The following is a 15648-nucleotide window of genomic DNA, read 5'->3' on the forward strand; positions in this document are numbered from 1 at the left end:
AGGCTGCTTGTGTCCTCACCGGCATCCTGACAATGATGATAGCTGTATTTTATTCACTTTACCTCTCTGCTTGGCAGAGGGAAGCATGACCTGCATCACAGCAGGAGCCCCCAGAGTCTTCCTTTATGAAACGTGCATGCTCCTCTGCAATTGTTTACTGATGGCTACCTGTCCAATTGTAGCTTGGTGGACAGCATACACCCGCTAGTTCACAGGCCTACTCTTTTCTTATGAATGGTAGCTAAAACCTTGCAATTGGCTCAGCCTTCTGTTGCCAGGATGGGCACACTCATCCCTACTGCCAGCTCGGCCTCCTCTCTCTAGAATGGGCACACCCATCCTCACTGCCAGCTCTGCCCCTTCTCGCCAGGGTGGGCACACCCATCCTCACTGCCAGCTCTACCCCCTCTCTCCAGGATGGGCACACCCATCCTCACTACTAGCTCTGCCCCCTCTCTCCAGGGATGGGCACACCCATCCTCACTGCCAACTCTGCCCCCTCTCCTCAGGATGGGTCAGTGCCAGCTCTGCCCCCTCTCCTCAGGATGGGCACACCCATCCCCACTGTCAGCTCTGCCCCCTCTCCTCAGGATGGGCACACCCATCATTGCCAATTTGCCCCCTGGTCTCCAGGATGGGAGCATCCATCCCCACTGCCAGCTCTGCCCCCTCTCCCCAGGATGGGTATACCCATCCTCACTGCCAGATCCATAAAGCATCTCAGTCTCTAACAGAACATGAGTTGCCTGGGCTTCAGTCAAGGCTTTATCCCTGTATGACACTGGGCTGGCAATAATAAGAATTCTACACTAAGGCCACATTCCTTGCTTTTAAAATGAACTGAGTGCGCCTTATAAAGAAGCATGATTTAAGGATTTCTTTCTCTGTATCCCATCAACAATCAACTTAGCGACTCTTTGTTCACTGTTTGTTCAGCTGAGCAGTGTAAGGTACCAGAAAACAGAAGAGGATGATTTACCAATATATTGAGAAAAATGTAGGACTTATAGTGGAATACAAACACTTAAATGTATACACCAGAAAAAAAAGCATTGTAAGAAGATAAGTGTTCCATGTTTTCAATAAGCAGGTTAATACAACAGCATATGTTTTAACTATCCAGATTTTCCCAGAATGTCAGGACTTTTTATTTATATTTTTGGTCTGTTCCTCATAACATTTGTGGTTTCTTGGAAATTCACTGAGGAATGAAGTCACTAAATAATTACATACATATGAGTTTCAGACTTCATAGCCTTCAAGAAATGCATACTAACACAAATCCTGTTATTCTAGCAACTTTCTAATTTGTAAGAGCAACATTTAAAATATATCCCTATTTTTGAGCCTTTAACCACCCCACCCCCCCAATTATTTTAGCCATGTCCAGATTTCTTGGGCTAAGAAGTTGACAGGTATGACCAAGAGTGAAACTGAAGATGAAGGATCTGTAAGTCTAAGTTAAGGGAATGTCTCCCATGGAAAGTGACAGGCCCAAAACAGTTCTTCCAAGGCAGTGGAAAAGTGTAGGAGTACAATGATGCATGGATCAGACAGAACAAGGGCTGAAGGAATAGGTGGGATATCCATAGAAGGATGGCTGTAACACACGGGCAGACTTGACAAAAATGTAGTGGTTATTCTAGTAGCTGATTCACCTGGTTGTATGTACTGTACAAGTCTAGCAAACCCTGTAAATTATGTTCTGATACAACCTGTTAAACATTCAAGGTTTCTCAGTCCATCTCACAAATATGGCTTGAATTTGTGTCAACAAACAGTGCCATTCCCCTTCTTGTTACAACTCGTCTATGGAGATGTTCAGTACTAGGAACACTTAGGAAATCAGCTAAACGTATAGCACTCTCAGACCATATGACTGATGTTTCCAGCATGTTAGCTGCTCATTGAAAAATGGGCAGCAGGCATGGCTAAATAAGGCATGCACATGGGCGTCAGGTTTTGTACTGAACTGGTGGATCTTTAAGGCTGCAGTAAAAAGGATGATAAAGCTGCAATACTGCAAACCTTTACACAATATGGCTTAAGTAAGCAGCACCTATTTTGGTAAAACCCACTCAATCAGACCCCACCAATTAAACCAAAACTGAAAGAAAGACTAGGTAAAATAGGGAGAACAAGGCACCCTACCCATTTCAGAGGCCAACATCCCCTGTATAGCTTTAGCTATTCCTATTTCCAAAGCCTTGGGGTAAATAAAAAAAAAAACTTTCATGTTCAAACCAGTTTGATATCTAGGTCTTTCTAAGTGGGTTTTGTTTAAATTTGTGTCATTGACATTAAAAAAACAACCATTTTTTTTATTATTTAGGAAGTAAAGGAGCAACAGAGCAGTGGTTAACTGTCACTGGAGGATATTTAGTGAATCCAAGCAGCTTATTTGTTTTCCTCTAGGAACGTCCCTTCATTATTTCCTCTACAAACATGGACAGACTGCAGCACATATAAAACACCAAAAATAGACTTTAAGAGAAAAATTCACAATGTGATGAAAGTGTTACTGCACTGGGGAATCTTGCATTTGGCTGAGGCTGGATTCAATAAATTATTTATTATATTCAGCCTGTGTATTAGATGTTTCTGCATGCTTCCATTTCAGATGCAGTGATCTTTGAGTTTCCCATCTTTTACATGTGCAGAGGTGGTCTCATCATCTGCAAGGATAGCACAGAGAGAGAAAATTTGTTTTCAATTTTTTTCATTTAGTTTTCAGTAAATTCAGTGTCATTTTAGTTTTGACCAAATGATCATCAAAAATATATTCAAAGGCTTGTTCTATATTTTTGCATCCATGACTTGCAACAAGTAGTAGGAGAGCAGACCAAGCACAGAGCACAAGTGCAGGGCAAGTGACACAGAAGACTCTATGGCCAGCACACCAGGGTTTCAGATATTTCAGATGGAAATGCAAAAGAAGAAGAAATACACATGCAAGCGTGTGTGTGTGTGTGTGTGTGTGTGTGTGTGTGTGTGTGTGTGTGTGTGTGTGTGTGTGTGTGTGTGAGCACATGTGCATGAAAGACAGAGATGTTAAAAAAATAATAATGTTTTCTTTTTTCTCTCCAGGCTTTTTCTGATTATATTACATTTCTTGATTTTAATGTTTTCATCTAAACATGGAACGCAGCTCTCAACTTCACCGCACAAAAATCTGGACAAAGCCAAAAATAATTGGGGGGGGGGGGGATTTTAAATATTGCTCTTACAAGCTTAGAAATATGTTAGAATAAAATGTCTTGTGTTGCCACACATTTTCTGAAGTTTTATGAAATCTGAAACTGAAATGGCAGTCATGTTTTACTGAATTCAATCCTAAATCTGGACAGTTGAGAGGCACAACATGGAACAATGTCCTGAGTCTGTGGGGAAAAGAAATCACCAAATTCAATCGTACACTTTAGCATTAGTCTGACATTCCCAGAAAAATAAAAGTTGTCAAAATAATCATTAAAACAGAGTGACACCCTCCTTCCATAATATAACCATCGTCAAAAGATTTACAAGAGTCCAAAAACAATCTTTTCCTCAGACTGCCACTATTTTTCAGCTATGCTAGCTTTGTTGTTTGATCAGTGGTACATTCTCCCAATGCAATTTCATAAGTATGCATAATTGATCCCCAGCAGAGTTGAAGTGAAGGGTGTGTATGTTAATTCAACAAACTACGCTTTGTTCAATGTCTGTTCTGCTAAACCCTAATAATAAGAAAATGTACTAATTGAACAAAGTGTAATAAATTAAATAATTTTTTGCAAGGGACAGCAACCTCCCATGCATCCCCAAAACTATTATATTATATATATTATATTTATACACACACAATAGTGACTTCTCTGCCATTAGTTAATTTGGGTTTAAATCAACCCTGTTTTGTCAACACATTATGGTCAATAAAACAGATGGTCAACAGGAATTTCAGCTTTCCTCTGGGATTGTGTGACCTTGGAGATGGAATAGGTAATTAGTACAGGGGTGTTGGTGGGGAATAACCACAGAGGATGCATAGAACTGCGTTGATGTTAGGAATAGCAATATTTCCTTGTGTAGATGAATGCCACGATACCTCTATATATATATATATATATATATATATATATATATATATATATATATATATATAAACAGTAGTTTTTGTTGAATGGTGCGTTGGTCGACATCTGCTTGGTCAATACATTTTGGCTGACTAAACAGAAGGTTCAGACCTGCCAACAAAAGTAACACATTGGACAATTTCAGTGTTGGGGAACTTGCTCTTTCCCTAAGAATTGTGCAATGTCAGAGTTAGAATATATATATATATATATATATATATATATATATATATATATATATATATATATATATATATATATATATATATATATATATAGTTTTCTTTCTTTTGTCTTTTTTGTAAATGTCTTGCATGTGCTGAGCTTGATGCTGCCATTCAACAAAGGTAAGTAAATCCATATATATGTGTGTGTGTGCATGTGTGTATGTACACACACACATCACATCTCCACTTATATTTGTTTAAAAAATATTCTGTAGTTAGTCTTTATATGAATTCAAAGGTTCATAGGCAAGTGCCTTTGTGGCAATTTTAAGCCTAGCCAATGGCTTTTTTTGTGTTTGAAGTAATCTATCCCATTTGGTTATAGATTGGCCTTACCCATACTATGGTTGATAATTATTTATTTTACCCCTAATAAGAATAACTGGGATCATACCATAGATAATTTGAAGGGACCCATGTATGGGCTATAGCATTTAGGAACTACCGCTGTCCATTAATAGTACAGGGGGCAGTCCTGAGGTAAATTTTTCTGTTCCCCATTCATAGATCCAAGTTGTGCTTGAATATTGACAGGGATGAACTTTGTTTAACTTGGATAGAGAGTCTGTTCCAGGGCAGTGGTATCCTCTGTGAGATATACCTGTCCCTCCACACTGTTCTACTGATGTTGCAAAAGAGGTTCAGATCCTTATACTGAGTAATTTCTAATGCCATCTGACTTGTGGCATGTAGTATATCCATCAGTAATGTGTTGGAGGGTGCCTCACATGCCAGACACAAATCACCACTTTGCAGTCTGTGGGATACCGAGTATAGTAAGCATTATCTGAGTTGGTCCATGTAGGATATGTTGTTTAGGCATTGCATCCATTAGTAAGTTATCTCTGTGGACATTCCAGTTGTTACATGTGTCTGGACAGATATATGACAAAGGGGGCTTTATATTCAATGAATTACCTAATTTGTGGGCTAAGTAAAGGGAGACAATAACATCCCTAGATCTAGACACAAGCTCTTTGTTTATAAGCTGTGCAATATAGAAGGACTTTCTTACTAGAATGGCCACATGTTGGTCAAAAGTTAGGTCACTGTCCACATAAGTTCCCAAATCCCAAACAAATAGGTCAACTCTTAGTGATGTATTGCTGATATGGTGATTTCCCAGGATAGGTGACTTCCCAAAGGATACTATAATACATTTTTTAGCATTTAGAGTCAGTCTATGATTTTTGCACCAATTATTTATTTGGGTCAAACCTTCCTGCAGGATGGCTAAGCCATGTTGAGATTTGATAGACTTGATAAGACTGTAGTATGCTGGAATTAGCTGTAAACAATTGAAATGAGACTGGAATGAATGTCTGCATCTGTTAATTACCCAAACTTGTGCCGAACAGGTGCCAGTCTCTCCTTTATGGGCTGAATCTTCTTGTACCTTTCAGAGTAAAGTCTGCAAACTGCAATTGGGTTAAGAATGCATTATTATGTGCAATGGAGGTAGACATCAACAATATCAGAATACTGTCTCCAGTAACTGTGCTGATAAGCCATAGCAGTCTGTAGAAATTCTTTAATTTTCTGGAATGCTGGATAACAGCAACAGTGCTGATGAATATATCCAAAGTTCTGCACATATATTCTGATTCTCCTGAATAATATAAACAGAAACTGCCTTTTCCTCTTGAATAGTATCATTAATATTTTGGAATGCTGAGTATTTGACCTGACTTCTGCACTCAGACTTGAGTTTCTGCACTGCAAAGACTTTCTGCATATCGGTCCAAACGAACTAACTTAACTGACTCAACTGACCGTGCCTGAAGTATTTCCTAAGAATACCAAAATGCTGTAATGTTCTACATGCCCCTTAAGCCTTCTTTTCCAAGCCTTGTAAGATATGTTTTTCTCAAAGTACTGCACATTCTGTTCTTATCAATATTTTTGACTGAAGGTTATTTTCACTGATATTTACTGAAACTGTATGCAAACTGTGAAAGCCTGCTTTATTTAATATAGCTGCATTTCTAGACTTGTGCAAAGAGAATACTGCATTTTTTGTAAATTTAAATGATATCTGCTCTAATAGGATTCTATAACTGCCGCTAGCTTGCAGTCATCTGCAAACTTAATCAGCCAGAGTACTTTGACATTGGCTTTTTACTTCAGAAAAGTATGTCAAATGGGAGAGGTCCCAACACAGAACACTGGGGGACTTCACTGATAAATGGTCTCTTTGTGGAAGTAACTTCCCCTATGTTGATTTCCTGCATCCTATCTATAAGCCAGCTGGAAATCCATTGAGTGGCATAATGGTTTATATCCACTTTATTTAGCTTTTCTACTATGCATGGGGGTGGATGTCAAGCATTGGTCAGGTCAAGGTATGTGATGTGTACCATTTGACTTTCATCCACTGTTTTGGTGACTTTTTCAAAAAATCCACCAGACTGAGTAAGCATGGATTTCCCTTGATGAATCAAAACTGAGATGGGCCCATTGTTTAGAGATTCCCTATGTCCTGATTGATTAGTTCCATGATGAGTTTTTCCATGGCTTTGTATATGAAGCTGGTCAAACTTGTGTGTGATTGCCTGGGTCTGTGGAAGGTCCTCCCATATGAAGGGGAATGACTGTAGCTATTCTCCATTTGCTTAGTACAAAACCTGTACTGAAGTTGAGATTGAACAGTATTGTTAGGGGTGTAGCTAAATCATGCTTCATGGTATTAAAGATCTATCCAGGGATATTGCCGGACCCCACTGATGCAGTATTTTTAGCTTTTGATAGCACTTTTGGGACTTAGTCTTGTATTTTAGGTGGAGGCAGGATAATTTCAGGGATACCTTGACAGACAGAGGGGAGAGAAGGGTAAAGTCAGAGCTAAATTTATCAGCTAGTAGGTTTGCTATATCTTCAGCCTCAGTGTAGGTAACATTGTTCATAATCTGTTCATAGGACTGCTGCATTGTGCTTTTGAGATTACAAACATAACTAAAATGCCTTTTGATTGTCTTTGGCTTAGGTAGCTATTTTAGCTTCAGACTTGTTTTTGGTGGATTTTACTACACTCCCATGTTCTTGTTTATTTCAGTGACAAGGGCTCTAACATTCTGGGAATTACTCTTCTAACATCTAGTCAAAATTATTTTCCTTTTATTATAAAGGTTATTGATATTATGGTTCCACCATGTGGATTTATTTCTGGGGTTTGCCCTGCATTTGTTCCTATGGGGTACTGCTAGAGCTATGCAGTTGTTTACATGCTGGTATAGAGTGATGGTGTATGTTTCTACATACTCAGTGGAGTTGACTGTGGTTGGTGGGGATTTGACACTTGCCAATGTATCACTTAGGAGTAGGTAGTTTGTCTTAAAGAAATTTCTAAAGGCACCTTGGTTGGAAGGAGTCCCTGGTTTTAATTTTATTTTGAAGGAAACTGCTTTATTGGCAGATTTAACAAGTGATGAAGATATGCAAGGGACAGTACAAGATGCTCCCATATTAGTAAGGAAAAGATAAAAGATGTCATTCCAAAAAGTGGGAACTCTAATTATTCCAGGGCATTTATATAGACAAAGTGCAGAACTTTCTGTGCCTGTGTACTAGTTGTGGTGTAGGTTTCCCAGACTATATTTAGAAAGTTTAGATCAGCTATGAAAATGGCAATGGGTTTCATACTGACTGTAGACACATGTTGTGGCTTTCTTGTGTCATAGAGGGAGTTCTGGAGCTGGCTAATATATGGTGCAGGACTTTTCTGATGGCTATTTGCACAAGAAGTGCTGGTGCATCATGCTGCTTTACCAGCATTGATCTCCTCTAGATGTAGATTGAGATAACTTCACTGTTTTCCCTTCCTGCTCAGCAGCTGGTCTAAATTTGTGGAAGGCATTACAGTGCTGCACAGCTGGAGTGCTCACTGCTATTTTAAACTGTTTCTCAATCACTACACAGATGTCAAAGTCCTCTAGGGTAAGAAGGGGTTGTAGGAGAGTGGAGTTTCTTGTTTAAGCTCCTGGTATTAATCAAGAACACCTTCATATTTTCCTTTGCTAGTTTTCTTATTTTGGTAGATATATCAGGTTAGCATTGCCTAAAAAAAGGCACTATGGGGGTGGACAATGTCTTTGCCAATAATCAAAACCCTAGATGGGACAGCTGCTGGCCATTGCCAGTGAAGCAGCTTGGTCTGTCAATAATATCCTTCCAGGCTGACAAATACTGGAGCCCCTATGACACAAAAAACTAAGCCAGTTACTGAAGTCAATTATTTTTTGCTCATATCTTGTCATTATCTTTGGAGAAGGTAGAATGCCACTCAGTGCTATCCTCATATCTGCCTTGACATATAGTCAAATAGCTCCACTGCGTCTCTCTTCATGTAATCTGGGAAGGTACACCTCAAGTCATTGACACTGGCATAAACTATGCCAGAGTCATACTGGTACTCATTGGCCAAAGACTTGAGCATGTGAGTGATCTGACAGATCCTGGCACCAGACAAGCAACTAAAAATCACTCTTTCCTTGTTCAACCTGGTAAGAGGTACATCTGTATGTCTTACAATGGAGTCTCCTATAACAAGAATGTTTGGTTAGGTCGATGCCTGCCTAACAGGCTCAGCACCTGTGACTTTGGGACTCCTTGTGCTGTGTGAGGAAGTAAGCTTAACTTGCTGGGTGTGCTTTTTGCCTGTATTTTTTTTGGTAGTCTTTAAAGTTTTGGCAAGTTAGTCTTTAGAACCACAGAATTATTTGTAATGTGATGGCCTTTTTCTCAGTCATTCTTTTAACCTTGTTTTTTCCCTGATAACATATTCCTTTCACTTCTACTGTAGACGTATCTTAAAATACTTTTTTAACTCACTGAAGTAGGTAACTCGTACTTTTTCCTTATAACTGAAGCACAATGTGTTTCTTGCAATTATATTTGTTCTTTTCATAATCTTGTTTTCAAAAATGTTCATCTGATGTTATGGTTGTTGAGGTGATGGTGGTGTTTCACAGTTTCATTTATGTTATTCTAAATGTTCATATAATGCTGTTACTGGGATTTTTCTCCCCAGGCCTCATCTGAAAAGAGAATTTGCCCAGTTAGACTTTTCCAGGAAACAGATGCACAATAATATATTAACTCCAAGATCACACAATACTGGGAAAAGCAGAACCTACCTTACTCCTATGTTCTGTGATCTTTGTCACTGACAGCCCTCTGCTGCACTACTTTAATGTTGATGTGCCTCCTATTCAATTAAGATGCTCTGGACAAACCGATTATTCGAGTACACTGAGGAATACACAGTGACTCTCCTCCTCCCACTCCTTCCTGACCCCTTCTGACATAACCATCTCCTTCCCTCACAAAGACACCCCCATATACCAAACAGCAATGACCAATCCTTCTAAGTCTATGGCAAGATCTCCAAGACAAGTCTCTTGGGAGGTGTAAATGAATCTTTTTTTTGTAACTCTTGTCTCTCTGAAGTGCGGCTCTGCAAATAAGATATACATGACAACTGAAAGCTATACCACTTAAGTGAAACAAGATCACATACCTGCTCTGAATATCTTCTAATTTTTCATAAAGCCCAGGTTTGTTGGTTGCTTCAACAACATTAGGAGTTTCTTTGGCATTCTGGGCGAGCTCTTTAAAATCAGCATCAATCCCTTCAAACCTTTTGGAATCCTGCATAACAAGAAGAATGTATTTCAGATTAGGAACAACTTGTTTGCTTGACAGTCCTCATTTTTATTTAACTGCTGATTCAGATCTTTCTGGTGACTGCTCATTTATATGAAAGTTTGTGACAAGGCTTCTTAAAGAAATCTCTGGTGACATTAATTGCTCACAAGGAAAGGAGATGAAAATTATAGCATGCCCCTCAGTATCATACTCCAGCAGTAAGAACTTCTGAACAATATTATATCTGTAAAATGAATCCGATCAAAGGTCTATGCTGATCTCCCCCCTGAGGCATAACTATGCAATTTAAAAACTCCTGCTGAGAAATTTATCATTTATCTGACTCTTCAAATCAAACACAGTTACATCTCAGCCCTTCAAATGCTTTGTTTGCAACTTCTTTTTAATGTCATGCTCTGTATTCGTGAAAGTAATGGCTCAGGGAGTCTCTACAGGACCCTTCAGCATTCAGAAATCTGTATTATTCACCTTTACAAGTTTATACAGACATATTTACTCTGATGTATTTCAGAACTGCATTCTTCTAAAGCCTTACTCATTTTTGTGTTATCTGATTAAACTGACCTGCTTCCATATGTTCTGTATGATAACTGCTGATTAAACTACTCATACAATACAACTTGTAAAAAAAAAATCACTCTGTAAAGCAATAATCCTTGGATAAGGTCATCCTTTTATTTCAAATAAACCAAGTTGTGAATCAGTGCACAGAAAAAAGTACTAAACATATACCTGTGCAATTTTAGATCCACCCCCTTACGTTCTGGAGGAGGTGTTCACCCTTAAAATTCTCCAATTAAATGTTACATGTAAACAGTACCAATTCACAAACATCCAATTTCCTTTTAACAAGCATACCCCATCACAATCAGTGTCCTCAACTAATTAAATCCAAAAAGTCAAAAGCCCAGTAAAAATGTGTAATAGTATTATTAAAATGATTCTGCAGTGCAGGAAGTTATATTTCATACCGTACGACAAATAAACAAGGTCATTTTTTTAAAGATATTCAGATTTCACTGCGGATACCTTCTACTGTTAATGGGAAAACAAAAAGTAATTATTTTATGCCATTATGTATCACTAAGGAAGAGGAAAAAAACTAGACCCTGTACTAAAACACTTACTTCACAAAGTATTAAAAGGAAGCACAAGTCTTAGTGACTTTATATGTTTCACAGCAGAAAATAAAACATGCGGTAAACTACTCCTTTGGACTATTAATGCAGTTCAGATATCAGAGTCACTTATAATCAAAATAGAAGAACAATAATCTGAGATCACAACCAGACTACAAAATATTGATTAAATGTAGTAGAATACATCAGTTTCACAATTGATGATGTGCATAAGTTACACTGGGGCCCTAGAACCATAGATGTTAACAGAAGAGAAAGGAGTCCGCTTATTAAACTCACTGGTTAAGGTGCTTATTTGGGACTTAATTTATAACTTAATTAAACAAGCATAGTATTGCTACTGGAAAGAAAGGATACAATTAAAAGTTGATTTACTAGAAAATTGTTTACATATGACTATGTTAACCTGCGTAGAACACTAATCCAGAAGGACTGTTTTAACGTTGAGCCTGGGTGTGTATATAATACACAAAGTTAAAAACAGCAAGCACATTTCAAATATACAAAAGCAACATCAGCATAAGACACATTCCAATGTTATTAGGTATGAATTATTTTTAATAAACACTGTTTACTAAATAGAAATGACAGTTGTTCATATTTCAGACTCTACATGTGAAAAAAACATCTTCCTTCCTGACTTCCTTTAAATACAATTTTCCTGTGACAATTTAATATTGCTTTCATTTCTTTCTGTAAGCTTTTTTCCACCATACCTGCTTACTATCAAGTCTCCCTTTATCAGTCAGGAGCCTGTTCCTTACTCAGCCCTGGGCTTACCCTGTACACAGATGACATCTGACAAGGGGGACCATTATTCAGGCAGCCAAAGTGGTCAGTTGCACCCTCTCCAGTATTCTAGTCATGGCACTGCCTCTTGTGGTCCAATGTTTTATTCCCTTAGCCTCTTTTTGTCTATGCAGGACTCTGAGCAAGTCACTTAACCAAACAGTACTCCTGGCGGAATCCAAAAAAGACTGATATGGATTAGTGCTGTTACCCAGTTAACAAATACAAATAAATAAGATGTTGGAATTATGACCCTAACCCCTCACCTGGGCAGAGGGGTGTGTAACTTGTATCACAAGGACACTTTCCCTTGCCCAATGGAGAGTGCACTTTTGTGCACCTGAAAAGGAAAGTGACTGCCAAGCAGTGGCTTAATGAGCCAAATGCCCGCCCCAGGCCACATCCATATCTGCCACTTGACTTCTGCAGGAACATGTCAAACTGTGGAATAGTCCACTCCCATGCACCCCCAGAATAGATATAACCATCCTCCCAATTCCGGCTCCTACAAATTCCAAAGCCTTAATTAAACCTGGAACACCTGACAAGACTATGCCCTTCTAGACCAACAAAGCTGGATACTTTTAATGTAAAATCAACACAAACTACATGCATGCTTCATTCCATTTGCTTTTATTTTCATAACCCATTGAAAGAAATCTGTTGGAGTCATGTGACAAAACCTTCCATCTATAACTCTGTGCTCTCCAGAAACCCATGTCCCACAGGACTTCACGTACTCAAACATTTTTTCCCACTCAGAATAATTTCAACAGCTTTTTAATTACTAATTTCAGACTTGCATATTTGCAGATTTTTTTCTGTTTCATTGTTCCAGTTTCTTAAACCCAGTGCTTTATCTACTACCATCTAAGACCTCATTCAGAAATGTTTCTTTTTTAATGGACTTGTATAATGTCTGGCCTTAGGCATAGGTGACCTAGGTGGCCACTATGCCAGAGTCATACTGGTAACTCATATTTTACTTTATTTCTCATCTACCTAAAATGCCACCCCTGTCTGAAGCAATGTCCTAAACAGAAAGTGCTGTACATTTAATTGTTGGACTTTTCTGCTTGGTCTCACCCACAATCTATACAATGAATCACAGAACCTTTGTCTAGGTTGTAATGACTGAGACCAAGCAGAAAGTCCAGAAACTTTGAATGATGAAGAGGGTAACTGCTGCAACAGCAGTGGAAATTTGTATCTTGTAGTGCTGTATGGGTCAGTGGAGTAGCTGAAAAAATGCTGTGGTCCTGTCAGGGTGCACTCTCAAGGAATGACATGATTTGCAGCAGGTAAGTTTTTTTTTTTTTAAACCCTGGCAGGCAACTACATATTCTAAACTCTCAACTGTCATTGAATTCACAAAATGTCCTTGAAATCTTTTTCATATTTTTGGTCTATTCTTTCTAAAATATGGAATGTTACCTCTCATAATATGAGTAAATGGAAAAATGTGGAACATTGGCCAATAATATTAAAAACGACACTTGCAGCATCATTACAAACCATTAATTCATGCTTACAGAAAGTTCTTAACTACACAACTGCAGGCATAGCATTTGGAAATTACAAAGAACCAAAACAGAGTGCTAAAAATTTGAAACTGAAAACTTTCAAATTATATCTTTAGTCATACAAAACATCCAGCATTAAGCTCTTTCATTCATCCCTCACTGGGGATTTCATCAGAATAACACCATTAGGAATGTCACTTCCTTAAATATCTAATCACTTTAAAGGTACAGAGAACTATTAATGTATAACCAACTACATAAATCCATATATGATAAAATGTTTTTAATAACACCATTTGTAATAAAATTCAAAGTTGAAAAGCTGTTAAAACCTAGCCTTACTCAAACTTCATCAGTCATAAATAATATCCAACAATTATAAATAAATGAATAAAATATAAATTTTAATTTAGCATATCTTAACTTGAGAACAGGCTGCATAGAAATACTGCAACATTTAATCTGAGCTGCCATAACAATTCCTTATATTTTAAAAAATTCTCCCACACCCTACCCATAGGATTTTTTCCTATTTTCTCAATTATTCCAAAACAGAATGTATTGTACTCCTCACATGCCCCTGCATGCTTAGCAAGGTTATTATTAAAATTCTGGTATTGCCATTTCACAGCACTTAGCTCTGGTGGAGTTCTTGACTGCAGCTTCTTCCGTGAAGAGCATGCATGTTCTCCCTGTCTCAGGGTATATTTATTGATGTGCCTCGTTTTCATTCAGTACCATAAAGATGTGCATAGGTAAATGGGCGTTCCTCCAGTTTGGGGCAGTTTCAGTTGTGTGTGTGCATATGTGAAAACTCAGTGTGTCTTATGATAGGCATAGCTCATTTAGGGGAGAGTGGTGTGTGTGTGTGTGTGTGTGTGTGTGTGTGTGTGTGTGTGTGTGTAAATAAATCAATAATTTTTGCCTGGCACATAACTCCTTTGGGTAGCACTAAAAAGTTAACTATCCATTATCTTTAAAAAATAAGCCATAAAATTCAACAGAGAACATCTAAACCCTTAGACATTCTAGGGCCTGGTGGCTCCTACACCCCAGGCTGTATAAGTGGATTTTGAAACAGGCTTATTTGTGGCCTCTTACCTGAGCCGAACTCATTTGAAAACTGGCTCTGCTCAGAAATGTGCACAAGTGGCTGCTCCAGCTTGTGTTGGGAGGTGGTGATGGTGTGATCACTATTTCTTTAATTTTCCTCACAATTAAACCTCAGAGCTGTGCACAGAAGGATTCTACAGCTATGTGGAGACTGGGAACAATATGATAATTATTTCTTTCCTCACAAACCTCAGAGGTGTCCATAGAAAGTGTTTTCAAGCATGATAGCTAAGCAGGACAAGAAGTGATTTTAAACCTTCTTTTTGGTAAGTGGTTTGATTTTCAGATATCATAAGTCGTGCAGCATGCATTTTAAAGCTTTGCAAACAAAATATACAGGATTCATGAGTGTATTTCAATATAGGCTGGACAGTTGAATGTTTAAGGATGTAGTGTAACCTGAAGAACGTCCTTCTTCTTGAAACCTCCAGCTTATGACCTTTCTGCCTTCAGATTGCTTGACGGCACATAGTGACAGGCATAGCTATCAAAGTGTTATCTGCAAAATAGATGTTTAAACCTGAAATGGTTAGAGGAAAAGTTCCCCTAGTCAGTGTACACAGCGCTTATGTACAGAATTTAGTTCCCATTCTTCTGTTGAAAAAAAAAAAGCACATGCAGTCACTTTTTAGAAGACAGTACAAAACTCTTGAGGTAAACTGCTGAAGACAAGAAGTATAAATAACATTCTTCATTAGTCTTTTTGCTGGCATTTAGAAACAGTTTCTGTGATAACAGTAATTTGAAAAGTATGCATACATTTGAAAATATCCCAGACCCTTAAGCATATTAAAGTATGCCTTTTCCATTAAATTTATAGTAGTCTAAAAAGGGTCTATTTTACAACGTCGAACTCACAGGAGTCCGAACGTTGTAATATCAAACCCATATGTTCAAAATATGGAAATAGCCACAGAACACAGATTTTTTTCCCAGGGAAAAAAATTGGTGGGCCATTTTCATGGCTTTGCTATTTCCTCCACTGTGGTGCGATCTTGGCGTTAGTATATTTAAGTGGGGGGGGTGAAGCCCCCCACATTAGTTTAACTTTAAAGTGTACGTTTGTTTTGTTTTTTTGTAC

At 38.2% G+C, this 15648-nt stretch overlaps 1 protein-coding gene across 1 annotated transcript in view; it reads right to left on the reverse strand.

Moving 5' to 3' along the window:
- Positions 1 to 15648, reverse strand: part of DNAH9 (dynein axonemal heavy chain 9) — a 3419770-nt gene that overhangs the window by 2109718 nt on the left and 1294404 nt on the right. Inside the window, exon 21 of the mRNA XM_044069722.1 lies at positions 9855 to 9985. Within this exon, the coding sequence (XP_043925657.1) occupies positions 9855 to 9985 (131 nt within the window). The remainder of the gene's footprint in view (positions 1 to 9854; positions 9986 to 15648) is intronic.

Source organism: Protopterus annectens, chromosome 4.part0, assembly GCF_019279795.1.
Source record: "Protopterus annectens isolate FY-2018-M chromosome 4.part0, PAN1.0, whole genome shotgun sequence".
In the NCBI taxonomy this organism is placed as follows: domain Eukaryota; kingdom Metazoa; phylum Chordata; order Ceratodontiformes; family Protopteridae; genus Protopterus; species Protopterus annectens.